The 19,658-nt window shown below is 36.6% G+C and overlaps 4 protein-coding genes across 6 annotated transcripts; 2 read left to right on the top strand and 2 right to left on the bottom strand.

The window, feature by feature from the left end:
• Positions 1 to 5,281: 5,281 nt before the first annotated feature.
• On the top strand, positions 5,282 to 6,386 carry LOC103869890 (late embryogenesis abundant protein 29). The gene is made up of 2 exons (XM_009147962.3): positions 5,282 to 5,429; positions 5,517 to 6,386. The coding sequence occupies exons 1-2, from the start codon at positions 5,376 to 5,378 to the stop codon at positions 6,150 to 6,152; spliced, it is 690 nt and encodes a 229-aa protein (XP_009146210.1). The 5' UTR covers positions 5,282 to 5,375; the 3' UTR covers positions 6,153 to 6,386.
• Positions 6,387 to 8,597: 2,211 nt separating this feature from the next.
• On the top strand, positions 8,598 to 10,062 carry LOC103869892 (monothiol glutaredoxin-S15, mitochondrial). Its single transcript, XM_009147965.3, has 6 exons — positions 8,598 to 8,910; positions 9,088 to 9,228; positions 9,302 to 9,401; positions 9,490 to 9,556; positions 9,709 to 9,787; positions 9,872 to 10,062. The coding sequence occupies exons 1-6, from the start codon at positions 8,839 to 8,841 to the stop codon at positions 9,926 to 9,928; spliced, it is 516 nt and encodes a 171-aa protein (XP_009146213.1). The 5' UTR covers positions 8,598 to 8,838; the 3' UTR covers positions 9,929 to 10,062.
• LOC103869891 (acyl-protein thioesterase 2) lies at positions 9,989 to 13,349 on the bottom strand. Of its 3 annotated transcripts, none has more exons than XM_033292822.1 (9): positions 11,726 to 13,341; positions 11,489 to 11,600; positions 11,322 to 11,358; positions 11,150 to 11,237; positions 10,948 to 11,052; positions 10,727 to 10,877; positions 10,559 to 10,641; positions 10,366 to 10,459; positions 9,989 to 10,291 (listed from the first exon to the last, which is right to left on the bottom strand). In XM_033292822.1, exons 1-9 carry the CDS (start codon positions 11,754 to 11,756, stop codon positions 10,207 to 10,209), a joined length of 786 nt encoding a protein of 261 aa, XP_033148713.1. In that variant the 5' UTR covers positions 11,757 to 13,341; the 3' UTR covers positions 9,989 to 10,206. The 3 variants fall into 3 exon arrangements, with proteins under 3 accessions (XP_033148713.1, XP_009146212.1, XP_033148712.1); XM_009147964.3 differs by having other exon boundaries at positions 11,150 to 11,219; positions 11,726 to 13,333; XM_033292821.1 differs by having other exon boundaries at positions 11,150 to 11,358; positions 11,726 to 13,349.
• A 3,208-nt stretch (positions 13,350 to 16,557) lies between these two features.
• On the bottom strand, positions 16,558 to 19,439 carry LOC103869896 (cytochrome c oxidase subunit 5b-1, mitochondrial-like). The gene is made up of 6 exons (XM_009147970.2): positions 19,131 to 19,439; positions 18,842 to 18,927; positions 18,690 to 18,740; positions 17,243 to 17,309; positions 16,993 to 17,072; positions 16,558 to 16,856 (listed from the first exon to the last, which is right to left on the bottom strand). Exons 1-6 carry the CDS (start codon positions 19,285 to 19,287, stop codon positions 16,788 to 16,790), a joined length of 510 nt encoding a protein of 169 aa, XP_009146218.1. The 5' UTR covers positions 19,288 to 19,439; the 3' UTR covers positions 16,558 to 16,787.
• Between the last annotated feature and the right edge of the window lie 219 nt (positions 19,440 to 19,658).

The raw sequence follows: 19,658 nt of genomic DNA on the forward strand, positions 1-19,658 counted from the left end.
ATGGATATCAAAATAAAAAGAAAAAAAATTAGACATTTATACAGTTATTGTATATTTATTTACATATTAGGAAATGAAATAATAATGAATTAAATATGATGGAGGTAAAAAATACTACAACAAATCTTGACGCTCAGATTAATTTGTATGCCCAACATCTTTTTTTTTTTTTTTTTTTTTTTTTGTCGTCTATCCATTTAAGCTAGATCAAGTGGAGAGCAGACGAGTTGATTCTCCGAGGAGCATCTCCATCTGTCCGGGTCTGATCTATATGGGAGAAGATAAAACCTCTGGTCCTTGCATCTTTTGCTAATCCATCTGCCCGGCCATTTCGGCTTCGAGGAATATGAGACAGTCTCACATCCTCGAAGTCTTCCTGTAACCTCTGGAACACCTCGATCTCTGTCGCGAAAGCTGGCCAGTCCATCGGGTTTGTAGTCATATCCACTAAGTCCATGCAGTCCGTCTCAAACCGTACTGCAGTGATCCCTTTGTCTCTCATACATGAGGCTGCCCAAAGTAGCCCTTCCATCTCAGCGTGCAAAGCTGAGAGGTTCCTGTTACACGCCCGTAATCCGAAGTATTCTAATCCCATCTGATCCTTAAGACTCCACCCTAAGCCACTGACACTGCTATTATTGATCCATGATGCATCAATTTGACAAGTAGGGATTCGGGGTATCCAAGGGGGCGTTGTCTCAATCTCTGTAGTGGACGGATCGTCCTGATCCTCATTTGCTTCCTCATTTTCGTTAGCCTTCCTCCAACATTCTGCCTCAAGAGACGCAAGTTGGAGGGTGTCAATGGGGAATACATCTTTTCCATTGAACAGTTTGTCGTTCCTCGCCTTCCAAATGTACCAACAGATCCATGGAAAAGTATCGAATTGTGGTCTCAAAGGAGCCACCTCTTTTCTCTTCCAAAATAGGAAGTTCATGTTTTGATATATGGATGTACTCGGGAAGTAACCCGGAATGGACGGATAGTCCGATAAGGCCCAAACCTGAAGAGCTGGTGGGCATTCAAAAAGAAGATGATTAATCGACTCCACTGGGCCAGCACATCTAGGACAACTCCTATCGGTGCCCAGGTGTCTATACATGAGCCTCTCTGCCGTCGCCACGCATCCCGAGATAGCCTGCCACAAAAAATGTTTCATCTTACTCGGGGCCTTTATCTTCCACACATGGCTCTGTAGGCTCGTGATACTCGGTTCTACAGCCACTCTCTGTGAAAGACTCGACTTGGTCGATCGAAGTAGGTCATAGCCAGTTTTAACTGAGTAAATTCCAGATTTTGTATGATTCCAAACATATCCATCTGGGGCATGAGAGCGAGAAGGTTTCAGCCCGAGTATTAAAGGGATATCATCTTGGTGAAAAAAATCCCGTAGAAGTTGTATATCCCACTCTTTGGTATCATTCCTAATGAAGGAATGAACAAGGAGTTGGGGTAGCATGTATACAATGTGGTCAGCGGGTCTAGGTGGTCGCGCCATTACATCTGGAACCCAAGGCTCACTCCAAACCCTCGTATCTTGACCCGTACCAATTATTTTCCGTAAACCCGATATGAGTAGAGGTTTTGCTGCCATGATACTACGCCATCCATATGATGGTGAGTATGTACGCCGATCTTCCAAGGGAGAAGTGTGATTATAGTATCGTCCTTTTAAAACACGTGCTAATAAGGAGCTCGGATAATGAATTAGTCTCCATAATTGTTTTGCAAGAAGCGCGATATTGAAGTCATGGAGATCTCGAAACCCTAGTCCCCCCGAATCTTTGGGGGTACAGATTTCGTCCCATGCTATCCAATGTAAACCTCTGCTATTCTGTTTTGAGCTCCACCAAAAATTAGACGTTGTGCTCCTTAGTTTATCAGTAATGCCTTGTGGAATCAAGTAACACGACATCACAAATGTCGGAACAGCTTGAGCCACAGATTTGACTTGAACTTCTTTTCCTCCTTTAGAAAGGAGTCTCGATGACCAAGTGTTGACTCTCCCATTGAACCGATCTTGTACAAAGGAAAACACTTTCATCTTTGACCCACCGATTTGTTCGGGTAATCCAAGGTACATCCCCATGCCACCTTCTGAAGAGAAACCTAGGATATCTTTTATATCTTGCTTCCGAGAACTCTCCACTCGGTTTCCAAAAAACATTGATGATTTGGACGCATTTAGTCGCTGTCCAGATGCCTTCCCATATATATCTAGAATGTCCATGATCTCTTTGCATTGGCTTAGTTCCGCCTTGCAAAAGAAAAGACTATCATCTGCGAAAAGGAGATGAGAGATCCTTGGGCTCGCCCTAGCAACACGAAGACCTAAAATCTTCTTTTCCGCTTCCACTCCATTCAAAAGTGAAATCAACGCCTCCGTACACAAGATGAACAAAAATGGAGAGAGTGGGTCTCCTTGTCTTAATCCTCTCCTTGGTATGATTCGCCCTCTTGGTTGCCCATTGACTAAGACTCGATATGTGACCGACGTGACACAACACATAATGAGGTCAACCAGTCTTTCATCAAAGCCCATCTTCAGCATCAAAGTTGCTAAGAAACTCCACTCCACTCTATCGTATGCTTTACTCATATCTGTTTTAATAGCCATGAAGTCTTTCCTACATCGCTGGTTCGTCCGCAAGGCGTGAAAGTTTTCTTGTGCTATCAGGATATTGTCAGTAATCAAACGTTTTGCCACAAAGGCGGATTGTGTCTCCGAGATCAAGTGCGGGATAACTCTCTTAAGTCTCTTGCAAAGAAGCTTAGATATAATCTTGTAACTAACATTGCAAAGACTAATAGGTCTGAACTCAGTCATGTCTCTAGGTTTCTTCTTTTTCGGGATGAGACATATATTAGTCTGGTTCAATAATGGGTCGAAACTACCCGTCGCAAAGAAATCTCGGACAAGTCTAATAATGTCTTGCCGCATTTCCCGCCAGAATTTCTGAAATAGTTTACTAGTCATGCCATCTGGGCCGGGTGCTTTGTCTGGGATGATGTCGAAAAGAGCTCTTCTAATTTCTTGTTCCGACGGTTCCTCTAAGAGTAACCTATTGTCGGTACGGGACACCTTCTCTGAGATAAAGCGTAGGGTGGCGTCTAACTCCGTTGGTAAAGAGGTAGAGAAGAGATCTCGAAAGTATTGAACAGACACGTTCTCCACCTCGATTTCACTCTCTACCAGCTTCCCATGTTTGTCTTTGATACTAATTATCCGATTCTGGGCTCTTCGTTGTTTTGTAGTGGCATGATGAAATTTTGTGTTCCTATCCCCATCTCTGTGCCATTGATCCCTGCTTTTTTGTTCCCAAAAAGTATTTTCTTCTCGATATGCCAAAATCAGCTGTCTCCGCAAGTCTTCCAATTCTTCGGTGGTAGTGAATTCATCATCTTGTGCCAAGTCTATCTTATCTTTTAACTCCTTAATTAATAGGGCAGAATTTGTAGGATTTTGTCTTTTCCATGAGCTAATCTTATTTCGACATGAGGTAACTTTTTGATGAAAATTCCTCATTGGAATTTCATCAAATTGTCCCCATCCCGAGACTACTGCTTCCTTAAATCTTGGTTTTCCTATCCATCTCTTATCAAATCTGAAACTTTTTCTCGTCCTTCTAACAGTAGATTGGATCCGTGCTAGGACCGGTCTGTGATCCGAACCCCAAAGTTGCAGAAATTCTACAACTGAGTGGGTAAATAAGGCGTGCCAATCTTCATTTGCCACTGCTCTATCTAATTTGCATTTAATTTTTCCAGATCGTCTTTTTCCCACCCACGAGAATGAGTTTCCTTTATATGGGAAATCAAGCATTCCACAGTTTTCTAACATGGTACGGAAAGGTAGGAAAGAGCTCTCTAATCGACGTCTTCCTCCTCTCTTTTCATGGTTTCCGGTGATCTCGTTAAAGTCTCCAATCATAAACCATGCTTTGTTACGTGTAGTACTCATGTGTGACAATCGTTCCCAAACATGGTCTCGATGTCTAACAACAGGGTCACCATACACGAAAGTCATAAAAATTTCATGTCCTTCAAGTCTTGTTTTAATATCAATCATATTTTTATCCGCATACAAAATAGTATCCGACGGATCCTCCATGTGAAAAAGTGCTAAACCTCCACTCCTACCAACCGGGTCAACAGTACAAACATGATCATATCCAAAAGAAACTTGCATATCTTGCAAGAAATTCCGATTGTTTTTAGTTTCCGAAAGAAATAAGAACCTAGGTGAAAAGCAATGATAAAGTTCTTCGAGGTGCTCCTTTGTAAGGTCGGCCCCCGCGCCCTGACAATTCCACGCTACTGTATTCATCTGGGGATCTTGGGTGGTTTGCTTCCCACCTTCGCAGTTTTTGTTTTGGTCTTCGCACGTCCTTCTTCTTTGCCTCCATCGTCCATTTTCTCTGATCGGGCCATAGAGGGTTTAAAGCCCATAGACGGCCCATCTTTCGCCTCCTTGAATTTTGGTGAGGCCCGGCCTTTTAGCATATTCCTCTTCCTCAACGACAGTCCTGCAGCGTGAAAGTTTGGTGATCCCTTCTTCTTCTTTAACGGCGATTGCAAAGGGTGGGATGGTGATTGATGATCTCTACTGGAGCTAGGCCCAATCGCGATTCCCCCAAGCTGGTTCAGTGTTTCGTCTGCCATCGTCTCCTTAAGATTATTTTCCATGCCAATTGAACTCTCCCCTGTCTGATCCATGAGATTTGAAGCCATCGTCTGTTCAAACTCCCCCTCCATCTAACGGTTGCAATTTGTCACTATTTTCTATATGTACTTTTTTTCTTCACTAGATTACAAATTGATTTTTCATCGCCTAACTAAACAAAAGAAAATCAATTACACTATTTTGTTTCATGTGTTTGGGCAAAGGGTATTTCTGTACAAAAGCTGTCTGGAAAACCGTGAAATTGTGCCTCCAGCACAATGTGTCTTATAATGTCAAAAAAGATAAAAATGTGTCCTATAGAAAAATCAACTCAAAATTAACATAGCCATATTGATATTATAACATGCGGCGCCACACTTATGGTATTGACACGTAGCACGCATCTTTCAGTTAACCATAACGTGTCGCAACCACACAGGATAACACGTACAAGATCGAGAAACCGCATACTAAACACTGGCAAACTACAACACCCATACTCACTAATTTAATTAGCTTTTAGTCTCAACACACCACGCAGTTATACACGTGTCTTCTAAGCCAACACGTGCCTTGTTCTCAAACCGACCAAGACACAGTATAAATGTCTCGATGGTTTGGGGAGACAATACACAGTTTTTACACAGCAACAAACATTTACAGAAAAAGCTTTACCTTTCATTTCCTATTTGCACATTTGAAGAAAAGAAAAATGGCGTCTAACCAACAAAGCTACAAAGCTGGTGAAACCAGAGGCAAGACTCAGGTACTAATAATATATACGTCTACATATTTATATATGTATCTCGTTCTCTTTTCAAGATCTAAAAATGCTTTGGTTGTGTAATAACAGGAGAAGACAGGACAAGCTATGGGAGCGATGAGGGACAAGGCTGAGGAAGGCAGGGACAAGACTTCCCAAACGGCCCAAACAGCCCAACAAAAGGCTCAGGAGACGGCCCAGGCAGCGAAAGAGAAGACATCTCAAGCTGCCCAAACGACGCAGCAAAAGGCGCATGAGACAGCACAGGCAACGAAAGATAAGACCTCTCAAGCTGCCCAAACGACCCAGCAAAAGGCTCATGAGACGACCCAAGCAGCAAAAGACAAGACATCTCAAGCTGCCCAGACGGCTCAAGAGAAAGCCCGTGAGACGAAGGACAAGACAGGAAGTTACATGTCCGAGACAGGAGAAGCCATAAAGCAGAAGGCTCAAAACGCTGCTCAGTACACAAAGGAGACGGCTCAAGAAGCGGCTCAGTACACAAAAGAGACGGCTGAAGCAGGTAGAGACAAGACCGGTGGGTTTTTGAGCCAGACAGGTGAGCAAGTGAAGCAGATGGCGATGGGTGCAGCTGATGCGGTGAAACACACTTTTGGGATGGCTACGGAGGAAGAAGACAAGGAACATTATCCAGGCACAACTACGACCACTACTGGTACTACTCGGACCACTGATCCTACTCATCATACTTATCAGAGGAAGTGATGATAGCAAGAGAATTATGAACGTGTCTTTTCTTTTGTTTCTATAATGTCTTGTTTGGTCTTTTGACTTTTCCGTGTCTTTGTTTGTTATCTCTGTTGTGTCCTTGTGTTTGTGATTCCCTCATGCGTCTTTTGTTGTGACGGTGATCCTGGAGACTTCTAATTTCCAGCCAATAAGTTTAGATTTGATCCCATTGCAACTTTTGTATCGTCCAATTTGTATTCTTGTTTTAAATAAACAGTTATTAATTCCATACCATTATCCACTTTTAACTAATGGATCTCAAGCATTAATTAGAACTGTAATCAACTTATATGTTTAAACCAAATCAGTTTTACCGATATTAGGAAATTAGACATGTCATATATTGTTTTGATTTGTATGAGTTAAGCTTGTTTCATATTTATATATCTTTACCCAAAAAGTTACGTTAAAAAACATCATTATATTATGAAGGATGTGAATCTTATGGTCCGTGATGAAGACGAGATACAAAACAAAATGGAACGTTTAGTTTCATACAAGTATAGAAGATTTTGTGATTAAACAAACAACTTTCAACAATCTTACAAAAATTCAAGAAATTTTTACATTCTAAGACACATTATGTCTTTCAATTTACAGGATCAGACACTTTACACATGCCACACACTTTATCTATGTGCAATGTCTCACATACCCTCAAGACTAACCTAACCAGACAAAACTCCATTTTCCAGTATCTAACTATAGTTAACCCACCCTAACAACACGTATCTCGAATTAGAATGTCAAAACAAAAAAATCAAAACCACAATCTCTCTCCCTACGATTTTGAAAGTAGATCTCCCAAATCGCAAACCCTAGTTTCACTTCATCCCCATTTCACCTCCGTCTGATTAATCGATCCTTGTTCTCCTCCGTCGGATTCATCGATCCTGTTTCACCATCGAGCCGGAATCATGAGGAAACCACGTAACAAGAAGAAATCGAAGGAAACCAAGTGGATGGATGATAGTTACCTTAATTGTTTATTTTCTTTCGTTGGAGAAGTAAGTATGTGCTTTACTCTTATTTTTCCTCTTTTCAAAAAAAAAAATTGTGTGTCTCTTTGTTTATGTACAAAGTCTTCTTATTTTGTGGATTAGATTTATTTTGTTCCTTGATGGTTTTGTTCATTGTTTGGCTGCTGTAATCATTTTTGAGTTTTGAAACAAAATGTGTAAAATAACTTAATTTATTGAGAAAATAATTTGAATGTTATATGGACAAAAAATTAAAATGGAAAATCACAAAAAACGCATTCAAGTTGTTCGACGAAATGCTCTATAAAAATATGCATGTCCATAAAACGGCGTCCACACAATCCTATATGATATATAGAAATATGTATATCCACAAAATAGTGTCCACAAAACCTCGTTCAGAAGAACTCGTTCACATGGACATTAAAATTTATTATAATTTTACAAAAAATATATACATTATGAATATCAAAATGTAGAAGAGAAAAAGTTATAACTTATTTTATACATTAATATAGATTTTATACATTATAATTTGTAATAATGACCACAAAAATATGTTGGGAATGTACATAAACACTACACGGTATGCATAAAGCACTTGTCCACAGATACTAAGAAATTAAGTAAGATGATTAGGAATATAAGAAATTGTCCAAGAAAACACATCCATGAAACTTAGTTCATGAAACCTCATCCACGAAAATTTTAAAGAGATTTTCTACATTTTTTATCTATCCATGTCCACGTATATTTCTTATATGTTCACAATTTTGCATCCACACTTCTTATGTTCACATATTTTTTATATAATTGTTGAAATATATAAAATATATATATGAAAATGGATGTTAAAATATAGAGAAAAACAAATTACAATTTATTGTAATAATTATACTTTCTTCAAATGTCTTAAATTCTGAGAAAAAACAAATAAAAATATAAGAACTTTGCAAAAAAACAAAGAAAAAGTTGAGAAGAAAGTATTCCCCAGAAACCAAACTTAATAAAGAAACGCAGGGCTGTACGGTCGCTTTCCAGTTGGCGAGAAATAATAAAAAAACACTTACTCAACCTTGGTCTCAGTTAAGAAAGCGAGGGGCACAATAGTCCGAAACCAGCTCAGAATCAAGATAAAGTGTCTCTCCAGCAAGTTGTGTCTTAGTGTGTCAAAAAAGATAAAAAAGTGTCCCAAACCGTTATCGACTCAAAATTCAAAGAGATTACCTTCATCAAAGATTTTAACCTTTATAATATAACAATTTCCAACAGATGTAACTTTGTTTTCTTGTTTATAAATTACAGAACCAGACAATTTATTTACCATGAAATTTGATAATGATTTTTTTCCTAAACCGGAGAAAACCGAAGCAAAAAACAAGAACGAGATCCGGACCACCACCATAAACGACACCGTATAACAGCTTAGGGTTATGACTAACGACACGTCGTCGTTCTGGGTTCGGTCACACTCGATTGAGAAGCGGTCGCAACAGTTGCAAAGCAGGGCTTCTCTCGGTTCTTCCATGTTCCTATTTTAAATTTTCTGAAAAATTCCGGTGAAAGTCATTAACTTTCCTCTCTGACTTCTTCCCTTTCCCCGTTCTCGATATCTTATAAGATCAAAAGCTCGAAACTTTTTATTGTGAATTTGAAGAAATCAATCTCTGCTTAATCTAGAGATGGCGGCTGCTTTGTCGAGCAAGTTTCTTAAAGGAATCACAAGCCTTCACTCTCTTCGTTCTACTAGATTGGTTAGTTTCTTATAATAACTAATTGGGTTTCTCTTTTGCAATCTTAAAGGTTGTTTCTTTTTCATCTCTTTTGAGTAAATGCCTTTTGGGTTATGATCCTAACTGTTAACTGAACCTGATTAGGTAAACACTACGTGAGCTGTTCGAATCTTTAATTTACATGGTGTCTGTGTGCAGGCATCTGCATCTGTCTACCAACATGGGATGATGAGATACTCCTCCACAGTGCCCAGCGATTCAGACACGCATGATGATTTCAAGCCTACACAGAAAGTCCCTTCTGGTTCTACAGACTCGCTAAAGGATATCGTTGAGAATGTAAGCTTGAAGCTTTTTTTAGATTTGTTGCATCTGGTTAGAGTTGTTTTGCTGATGGTTTGGGTTGTTATAGGATGTGAAGGAGAATCCTGTTATGATCTACATGAAAGGAGTTCCGGAAGCTCCTCAGTGTGGGTTTAGCTCACTAGCCGTAAGAGTTCTGCAACAGTATAGTAAGTTTTGTACATGACATTTGAAGCCTTACTTTTTCGTTTGAAGCTCTGAGATCTAACGTTATGTGATTTCTGGTGTAACGTTCAGATGTGCCTATTGGTGCTAGAAACATTCTTGAAGATCAAGAATTGAAAAATGCTGTCAAATCTTTCAGGTTAGATTATGCTTCATATAGAGAGCTGTGTAGGCTCATTCTCAATGGTCATTCTCAAATTCTGTAATGCTTTATGTATCTAGCAAGATGTATGGGAAATTATATGATCTACATAGGCTTGGATCTGATTTGTGAAACTTTCTTCTGTGCAGCCATTGGCCTACGTTTCCACAGATCTTCATCAAGGGAGAGTTTATTGGAGGCTCAGACATCATCCTTAACATGCACAAGGTTAATGAGCATACTCTTTTAAGTGTCTTATTTTATTTTCCATTGTGTTGGCTTATGATCTCAAGTCCTTTTGTACAATTCCAGGAAGGTGAACTTGAGGAAAAGCTTAAAGACGTCTCTGGAAACCAAAAGTCTCAATAAACTTCCAGAGGTTTTGATTTGATTTGAATGAAATCATTATGTTTTTTGTTTTTGATAGACGGCAATAATGTCATAAGAAACTCAGAATCTTTTGAATCTTGGTATGAACAAACATTTATTTCATTATTTATAACCAAAAATCCAAGAGAACAAGTGCAAAAAGTAAAATACAAAACAGTTTGAAACAGAAAATGCCGTATACCCCAAGAAACCCATCCATTACATATACTATGTTCTAACACCATGTATAAATATAGATATAGAGATGCTTTTGGAGCTTAACGCCATCCCTCAAGACCAAGCCTTGAAGCGAGCCACTGAACGACCTCATCCATTTCCTTAGGAACTGTGTAGTGACCAAGCCTACACAATCACAATAAACCTTAGAATCTCAGACCAAAACAGTAGCAACTTGATATAGATGTTATAACATTTACCCTTCATATGGTTTGAACACAACTTGTCTGAATCCAGACATAGCAAGTGAATGCGCAGATTTTTCTCCAAATCTGTAAGGAACTACATCATCCGCTGCAACCAAATAACATATCAAGAGAGAGAACAAAAAAATCAGATTCCATCTTGAAACAGTAAAATTCAACTTTATATTACAGAATGATGTGTGCATACAAGTTCCATGAGCAAGTATAACTGGTACTGATGCAGCACGCCTTGCAGCCTCATTAGAACTTTCTATTTTGCTCCTTAAGCTCCTGCATTGTTATATGTAACGTTTTAAATATTTAGTCTATGTATTAACTAGTGACATGAAGGGGTTGTAGAGAATATAATAAATACCTCCAACCAGGAAGCCAACCACTAAGTCCTACAGTAGCTCGTAGGTTTATAGTATAAGGATGTCCGGTTCCATAACGTCCAAGAGCGTAGCACGTTGTGGAGTAGAGAGCTATTGCTGCACCCATGCTGAAACCTCCTATCCCAACTTTGACTGAAACAAACAAACAACATTTTCAAGTTAAGCTAGAGACTGTGATGTTGAAACTCTTTGCTTCTCTTACCATCTGTTGGTTCAGTTGACAAGAGGTTAGCAATATGTGCAGCTGAAGCATCTAAGCCTTCTATATCATCTTGAAGATCCTCAGAAATTTCTCCTACGTCGAACCCTGAGAAGCAAAAGAGTTTGGTTTCTATTGTTTAGCTATCTCTTTCGAAGAATGTTTTCTTGAAGTTTAGAGAAGGTTATAAGTTGAATGATCTTACATGCAGTGCAAGGGAATCCGCCAAGAAGTGAAACAGGACGCGAAGGAGCAGTTGGACAAATCCATTTTATCTGTGCATAGCATATAATCTTTTTTTTATCAGAAACAATCAATGAGAGTTTATTAATACAGAAAGTTACTTCCAAATGTGTTTGTCTTCGTGGATCCCTTACGTTTGGAAGAGGCAGACTCTCCAAGAGCTGAGACGAGCTGCAGAGAGAACATAGACACAGTTAGATTCTGTTTCAAGTCATTTTGAGCATTGTTTAGGCATACTAACTTGCCTCAAGAAATGGAGACTGATCATAAGTACAAGGCAAGTGAGAGATTATTATATTACCTCGAGCCATTGTCTCCAAGACCGTGCAACCAAACAATAGTAGCTTGGTGTTTTCCTTTAGGCCTCACAACATAGGTCCTTCCAAACTCATATCCTCTTGCACTTCTACTGCCTACAAATATTTTGCCAGAAACATATTGAAGAATTGTAATCACAAAAACAGAGTTATGACTAGCATACAGTAACAACGCATTAAATATTACATAATATAGAGTAAAAAAAGAAGTAGAAACTGACCAGAACCCATGCTTTGATGAGAATAGCTCATTGTTGTTCAATTGACTGTTTTGTTTTTCACTACAATTTTTTTGGTGGAGAGTTTTCAAATGTCACAAACACACACGATGATGGAAAATATAAGAAAAGGTTAGGGAGGGGGATGCTTATTTATAGAGAAGTTTTGAGGTGATGTTGAGAGGAGAGGAGAAGGAATAAAAAGGAAAGGAGATGTGAATCAGAATCATTCACTATGGGAGGTTAAATGTGTGCACCAGCTACACAAAAGCTACTACTAAGAGAAGGCCAGAGAAACCATACATGCAAAATTTCTTTCTTTTTTATATATATTTAAAACTAAGAAATAAATATTTTTGGGAACAGAAGGAATCAAAATCAAAACCAGAGCAGAGGTAGCTGCAAAAAGAGAGAATCAATGCTTTTGTGGACAGTGGAGGGAAAATAAACTCTACCGCGTAAAAGAATATTAATTCTATATACATATAACATAAGTATATTACTAGAAACATGAGGTTATAATCCAAAACTGAAAAAGAAAAGAAGAATGAGCCAAAAAAAAAAGGTTAAAAGAAAAATCTTCTTGTTCAATCATTTGTTTAATGAAAAAAATGAAAGTGAGAAGATTGATGGATACGCATTAACCAGAAAGCTGAAACTTTCTCAGATAAAAAGGATTAAAATTACACAGTGGACAAGGAGATTACATTTAAGGTTTTTATAGGGTTCTTGGATTTGTAAAATCTGAAAGCACTGAGTGTAATGATGATGCGTAGGAAACATCAGTGACCAACCTGGACTTCATGTGCGGGAAGCGATAAAATCAAAAAAGCCTTTGATCTTTTCTCATCTCCTTCAACGCTTCTTTTCATTACTCTCTTTTGTTTGACACTGTAGAGTTATCCTGGCCACTATTTTCATTTTTCACCCACAGTCATTTTTCTTAATATATAGATAAAAGATTGTATTAACAACAGTTTATTATATCTAAATGCATATTATAACCTAAACATTTACATTATATTTGGCCAGCTCTTCTAATATAGTAGTGTTTTGTATAAGTTTTGTCTCATTGCGTCTTTTTCTAGGGTCCTTTTGTTGTTAACAAGTTTTTTCAGTAACATGCATCTCAGATCGCATGCGGGTTTGAATATTGGATGGTAACACGCCAACGATAATAACATTACATTGATTTTGTTAAGAGTTTTATCTTTTGTTAAAACTTATAAAATATTCTTAAAAGTTTCTTCTATCCATCTCTATAGTTATGCATTAATGCAGTTGTTTTCTTAGACATTGACATTTTCTGGTGTTTAGTACGTTTGGTCCACTTGAATTATCAAGATCCTCATATTTCTTGACTTTAAAAGAGTGCTAGTGTTCTGAACAGTGGAAATTTTTATGGGTTCGAAAATTATTAAAATTTGTATTTTACACACGTGTAATTGTATATTAGGTGAGGTTAATTAGTATTTATCTACGTTATATTAATAAAATAAATTAGAAAAGAAAAACAACTTTAGTGGGAGTGTGACCTACATGATGATAAAATCGCAATGGGTCTGACCGTCTGAGACTCTAAGCAATTCACTTATACTATATTTGAAGCAATGTAGCCGATCATATTCTAAAGGGCAATTGTCAATAATAGCACCTTTTGAAGTTTATGTCTCAAAAATAGCACTAGAAGGAGAAAGTCACAAAAATGACATTCATTAAAGGGTAAAATATCTATAATACCCTTGGTTTAAAATTAAATAAACAAACTAAAATAAATAAAAAAAATAAAAATAAAAATAAAAAAAATAAAAATAAAAAAAATAAAACTTTTTTTTTATATAGTTTCAGATTATATGTTTTCAGATTCGAAATTTTTATAATTTTTCTTTTAAAAAAAAATTTCAATTTTTTTTATTTTTTTCAGATTTTATTTTTATAATTTAAAAATACTTTTTGAAACTGTTTTTAAAATTTTTATTTTTTATTTTATTATTTATTATTTATAAAATTTTAAACCCTAATTCCAAAACCCCACCCCTTAACTCTAAACCCTAAGGTTTGGATTAATTAACCCTAGGGGTATAAATGTACATTACCTCTTTAATGAAACCTATTTTTGTGACTTTGAGCCTTGAGTGCTACTTTGGGAACAAAAACTTGGTTTAGTGCTATTTTAGTCTTTTTCTCTATTCCTAAATACGGTTTTATATATTGAAACGAAACCGCCCACTAACAATTTAACACGTTACATTAAAAAGCATGGAGCCAGAAAAAGATCATGCTAAATTTCAAAACCAAAAAAGTTCACTGGAAATGGGCATGGTCAGATGGATATTGGATACGTCACATAGCATACGCGTAATAATTGACTTTTGTCTCGTTTTCCATCTCTACCACAAAGATCTCCATAGATTTCATGGTATGATTACTATATATCTTTCGTAAAGAAAATACCAACTGTTACCACTTAAACTTTTTTTTTTGATCAACGTTACCTCTTAACTATTTGACTAGTTAAAGTTAACTGGTAATAGAAATTGAATGATTTATTACCGAGTATCAGATATGGTATTTCAATGGCTGAGTAATTTTATTGTGATATTTAAGGTGCATGCAAGTATTTTATTTGAAAATTAGTTAAACAATAGTAACTTATGTAACAAACATAGAATGGAAATAATGTTTTAGATCTATCCATTAGTTTGAACTTTGAACTGTTACTTGACATATTTCTTTATAATGACGCACCACATTACAAAACTTTTAACAAAGGTCAACAACTTTTGTAAGCAAGCCATATTCTCGCGGTCCTTTTTTTAACTTGTATTTAGCTTTTGGTTAGTCAACTCTTTTAGTGACCCACCGCTTTCATTAAGAAACAACTTCAATTGGTGGTGAATAGTCAACCAATATTAAAAAGTTAATTTAAACATATTTACATTATGATTTTCTTATCAATTGACATAAAACAATACAGTGGATGCTTCCAGCACTACTATGAAGTTCGATCATTTAAAAAAAATATTGTATTCGACAACTTAAAATTCTATTTGGTTTTCATTTGTAACAGCATATTTTCAGACAAAACTTGTATCCCTTTTCCCTTCTCTACATATTATATAATTTGTTTGTACCAATTTAAATATTCCATTTCCAAATAAAGTACAAATATTAATTATTATTATCGAGCACATCGACCAGAAGGAGCATTTATGATGTTATTTATAGTATTCGATCAGTGATAGTATATATGCTATACCTCTGCTACCGTAATTAATTTAAGGGAGTCATTTATACCCCTTTTTTAATTAATAAATACATAAGACAAGACGCGAGATGCCTTGCTAAGTTTCTAGGAGTATAAATGCTCACAAGTTATTGTCATAGCAATTAGCAACTAGCAAGTGAAAGGGTTAGTGAAGGATGAAATGTCCTGCTACTGTATGGATAAGACATTGAATATGTTAATTGTAGGGGATAAAGTATTTAACATAATTAATCATATTGCATTTATCTTTTTGCAGGCAATGTACAAGTTTTATAATACTCTAATTGGGGACAAGCGGCATCTGATATCGTTACGATAGTGTAATTATATCGGCAAATAGTACTAGGCATAACTTTTCAGCACTAGAGATGTTATAAAGTAAAGTAAACGTCCAATAAACGGGTAGTCATGTCTTGTTCTACAATTTTAACACTGTATTATGATATAGAAACTACGTCGATTTATCGACAACACTCCTTTTGTTATATTTATTTTTACATCTGTTTAAAAACAATAATCTATCATGTACAACTCTTAAATCTAGCTATATATCTAGTATCCATAGCAAAACAAATAACAATGGATATAAATATGAAAGGAATATTTATAACACGTTTATATTAGTCAGCAAACAAAATATACGTGCTTAATTTTATTATTTAATTTGTGAAAGGTAAAATTGTCTCATACTTCTCAAGGCATAATATGATTTCTCTACCATAGTAATTTCACGCAAGAAACATATATTTATACACTTTTATAATATGCATGTATGCTAATTTAAAAAATATATATATTTAGATGTTTATACTATGCATGCATGCATGTCTGAGCTCTGAAGACGAGAGGTTCGTAGCGAGGGCAAGCTGTGTCGAACATCAATAGAGATTAGAGAATAACTGTTTATTTGGTGATTTGTCTTAGACTCTTAAGTAGAAACAGAATATTGAACTCCGACGTTCTTTCTTCTTTATAGTTTGTTTCCTTTAAAAAAAAATCAAGACTCTTTTGTATTTTTTGGAATATATTCCTCGCGCATTTTTTTGAAAACATTGTCCTTTTGTCGTTTTTATTTCTATTTTATTGCTAATTAGCTTTTGTTTAGGTTTATGCGTGGTCTTTTCATTGTGAACATATAATGATATGACAATAAAAAGGCATATGGAATGAATAAGAACTGACGCAATTTTCAAATATTAACAATCTGATACTTTCACTTTCGGTAAATCAAGTTCAATTAATTTGGTTTTTAAGTTTTTTTTAGCCATTTGTGAAGATAATTTAAGAAGAAAACGTTAGGAAAGAATCGAAAGATAGCGAGAGAATAAAAGCCGCCTTGATGTTAACCTCCACCGGTCACCGCTCTTGGCCGCCGTGTTTATTTTATAGATATAAAATGAAAAAGTAACACGTAGGTGCATTGTATGAGTAATTAGTGTTAAACCAATTAATCAACAAGGTTGGAAGAAAATCGATGTTTCGATAATATATTGAATTGTATGGCCGTTCACAAGGAATCAAGGACACGATCAAAACGTCCAATATGAAAAGGCATCGAACCACAAAATTAAAAGGGTAAGAGTATATAATAATATGCAAAAGGCAAGACTGATTCTGATTCAAGAATTGGTACAAAAGTAAAACATTTTTAGGCATTTTGACAACTTCCGATACCGAAGTGTTGTTCCAAAAGGATCAAAAACATTTTTAACTGTCTCACCAGCAGCATATGTTTTTTATTCCAGTAAAAAATAATAAAAAAAAAAAGCAAAACTCGCAGCAAGGGAGAAGCCGGAATCAGTGGTGGTGCTCATCGTCTTCATCACCGTGACCATCGGGAGGTCCACCTGGACCAACCACTTCCAGCTGCATCACATATATTTTAACCGATTCAATATTCAAATTTCAACGAGTTCTTGCTCTTATCATCTTTTTACAGACTCGTCTGAGCTATGACTATTTATTTACCATTTAGAGCAAGCTAATTCGAGTTTTAACTTACCTCAAAGTACTGAGTGCAAACGGGGCATTCAAAAGACTTTCCTTTCTCCAGCCAGAACCACACAACATCGTGTTCATCCTCTGCAGTTGATCAGAGCAAATCGATGGTTAGTAGATGTGTCATACGATGAAAAACATATTGTTACATCAAAATCTTGCAATGAGGCAAATAATTAACGAGAAAACCATCCATTTTATGCCTCTTCTCATCATTTTATGACCACTAAAGAGTGAAGAATGGATAAACTTACCGCCTTCACCACCAGGGCATCCCACAATTCGCTTGTCATAGTAGGACTTTACGATAGCAGGAGCTTCCTGAGAAATCAAAATTTGGTCAGCATATATATGTATCAAACGGTAGACAACCGACAATGAATGCTGCTCAATCGAAAATAAAATGACACAATAAATGAAAAAGATCAAATGTCTCAAATTGTGTTATACAGTCACACATCATGCGCAGTTCATCAATCATATAAGCCTATGATTTTCAGTTATTCCGAGAAATGATTCTTAAACCAAAATCTCCATGATCCATAGACACCAGCCAGATGCTGTATGTGACATACGAAAATTTTCGCCATCATCATGAACATATGCATCATGTGCAGTGGACCATGGTAAACTAACAAACACAGCTTAAAGACTTGTTGAATGGACCATTTAAATCCCATATATGATTCAAATCCAAACTAGTGCCTCACTCATGGAACTAATACTAATTCAATTTGGATGAGATATAAGTAGGCATGGGCATTCGGGGTCCCCATCGGGTTTCGGTTTTAGCCATTCGGGTTTCGGTTTTTCGGGTTTATCAAAATCAACCCCATTCGGGTTATATAAAAGTTCGGTTCGGGACCGGTTCGGGTTCTATCGGGTTCGGGTCGGGGTTAGTAAATCTTCAAAGAACCGGTATAACCCATTGTACTTTCGGGTTCGGGTCCCAATCGGTTCTTCGGTTTAAAAATACATGATTTGTACCTATTTTGTAACTAAAACATAAATGAAATCGGTTCTTCGGATTTTAAAAACATGATTTGTACATATTTTAATAGCCAAAACATAAATAAAATCGATACAAAAATAAGAAAAAACATCAAACATGATCATTCAAAATCAAGCGAAAGATAAACATAATTAGTGATAGAAAAAAACCAGATAAATGAAATCATAAAACAAAAAATAAGTTCTCATGAAATGAGAAACATTATTCAATAAAAACAAAACCAAAATCTAAAAACTTCAGGCATCAACCGCCACATTCCACCACCAACCTTCATGTAACATATAATTATTTTAGAAGTTCAATAATATCTTAAAGTATTTTGGATACATATTAAGAATTAAGATCATATTTGGTAGAAGTTCTTTTTGTGATTTTAAATGTTTCGGGTTCTATCGGATATCCATTTAGGTCCGGGTCCAGTTCGGATAATACCCATAACCCAAAATACCAAAAAACAGGATCCATTCGGTATTTATTTCGAGTTCGGATCGGTTCGGATTCATTTTTATCGGATCGGGTTCGGTTCGGATTTTCGGGTTCGGTTTATTTGCCCAGCCCTAGATATAAGTCACGGGATGTTTGATGATCACTAAAGTAGACTAACCATTTACCACACTAGACTTAAAGGAAGCATTGTTGGTTTGTTGTTTACGAGCTCTAATATCTTAAAAAGTAGACAGTAAAGAAACCTTAGTTCCAAAAGGACCTTCAGGGAAGTCAATGTCAAGCAGCCTCCTCCCCTGCATTCAAGAAAACAATGAAAAAGTCAAGATTGATCACAGGTGAAGCTGCGGTAAAGCACACACTGTGTGTATATGGTAAAATGCAAAGAGAGAATCACCTCAAGTTCAGCTTCAAGCTCCTCCTTTTCATGTCCGGTTGCAATGGGCATAACATCCTCCACCTTCTTCTTCCCAACGGTCTCCACTGCAAAGTTAATAAAAGTCATTCAATCTCAAATACTAACAAATTAGGTAGACAGAGTCCAATCACAAACTTAAATTCAGTAGCGACATGAGAGTATTAATTTGGTAACGCATTAACAATCTCAGAGACCAATACAGATTTTAAATCTGAATCCACTGCTTAGGCTGAAGAGATCTGGAAAAAGTGTAGCAACGAAATATAACCTGATTCGGAGCTGAAATGGCGAGGGAAAAGGGAATTGGATGCGAGATAGAACCTCAAGGGTCTCACGGCGGTGGTGGCTACGGATCGACGAGGAGAAGCAGCGGCGAAATCGGAGGCTAGGGTTTTGAGACCAGAGGAAACGATTCTTCTCCACATGATGATTTGTTTTGCGTCGTGAATCTCAGGTCACCCCTCCCAACTCCAAATATTATTAGCGACCGAATCTGGAATCTCTAATCTCTTCTCACTGATGCGATGCTTTGGGACGGAAAAAAAAAAAAAAAGTCTCTTCACTCTTTTTTAACTCGTACGTGAGAAATACTACGCACGTGTCAATCGCTTTTACTTGTTCTGTATAAATGGTAATGCTGCCTAGCCAGGGTTCGAACGTTAGAACCTGCATTAGATAAAATCTTGAATGTGTCAGCTTTTGATCTTAAATATATAAACCCTCAACTATTTTTGTAAACTCTCAACTATTTATACATTCATATTTAAACCCTCAAGTATTTTTTTAATGGAACAAA

This window comes from Brassica rapa, chromosome A05 (assembly GCF_000309985.2).
Source record: "Brassica rapa cultivar Chiifu-401-42 chromosome A05, CAAS_Brap_v3.01, whole genome shotgun sequence".
NCBI lineage: Eukaryota > Viridiplantae > Streptophyta > Magnoliopsida > Brassicales > Brassicaceae > Brassica > Brassica rapa.

Bases quoted from the DNA above. Each gene is read 5' to 3' on its own strand.
- LOC103869890 (XM_009147962.3), top strand. From the start codon at position 5,376: ATGGCGTCTAACCAACAAAGCTACAAAGCTGGTGAAACCAGAGGCAAG. The intron at 5,430-5,516 runs GTACTAATAATA...GTGTAATAACAG, and splicing joins AAACCAGAGGCAAGACTCAG to GAGAAGACAGGACAAGCTAT.
- LOC103869896 (XM_009147970.2), bottom strand. From the start codon at position 19,287: ATGTGGAGAAGAATCGTTTCCTCTGGTCTCAAAACCCTAGCCTCCGAT. The intron at 18,928-19,130 runs GTTATATTTCGT...TTAACTTTGCAG, and splicing joins CCATTTCAGCTCCGAATCAG to TGGAGACCGTTGGGAAGAAG. The intron at 18,741-18,841 runs GTGATTCTCTCT...TCTTGAATGCAG, and splicing joins AGCTTGAAGCTGAACTTGAG to GGGAGGAGGCTGCTTGACAT.
- LOC103869892 (XM_009147965.3), top strand. From the start codon at position 8,839: ATGGCGGCTGCTTTGTCGAGCAAGTTTCTTAAAGGAATCACAAGCCTT. The intron at 8,911-9,087 runs GTTAGTTTCTTA...GTCTGTGTGCAG, and splicing joins CTCTTCGTTCTACTAGATTG to GCATCTGCATCTGTCTACCA. The intron at 9,788-9,871 runs GTTAATGAGCAT...GTACAATTCCAG, and splicing joins TCATCCTTAACATGCACAAG to GAAGGTGAACTTGAGGAAAA.
- LOC103869891 (XM_033292821.1), bottom strand. From the start codon at position 11,756: ATGAGCTATTCTCATCAAAGCATGGGTTCTG. The intron at 10,642-10,726 runs GTATTTATTATA...ATAACAATGCAG, and splicing joins GGTTGGCTTCCTGGTTGGAG to GAGCTTAAGGAGCAAAATAG. The intron at 10,460-10,558 runs GTATGCACACAT...ATTTGGTTGCAG, and splicing joins TATACTTGCTCATGGAACTT to CGGATGATGTAGTTCCTTAC.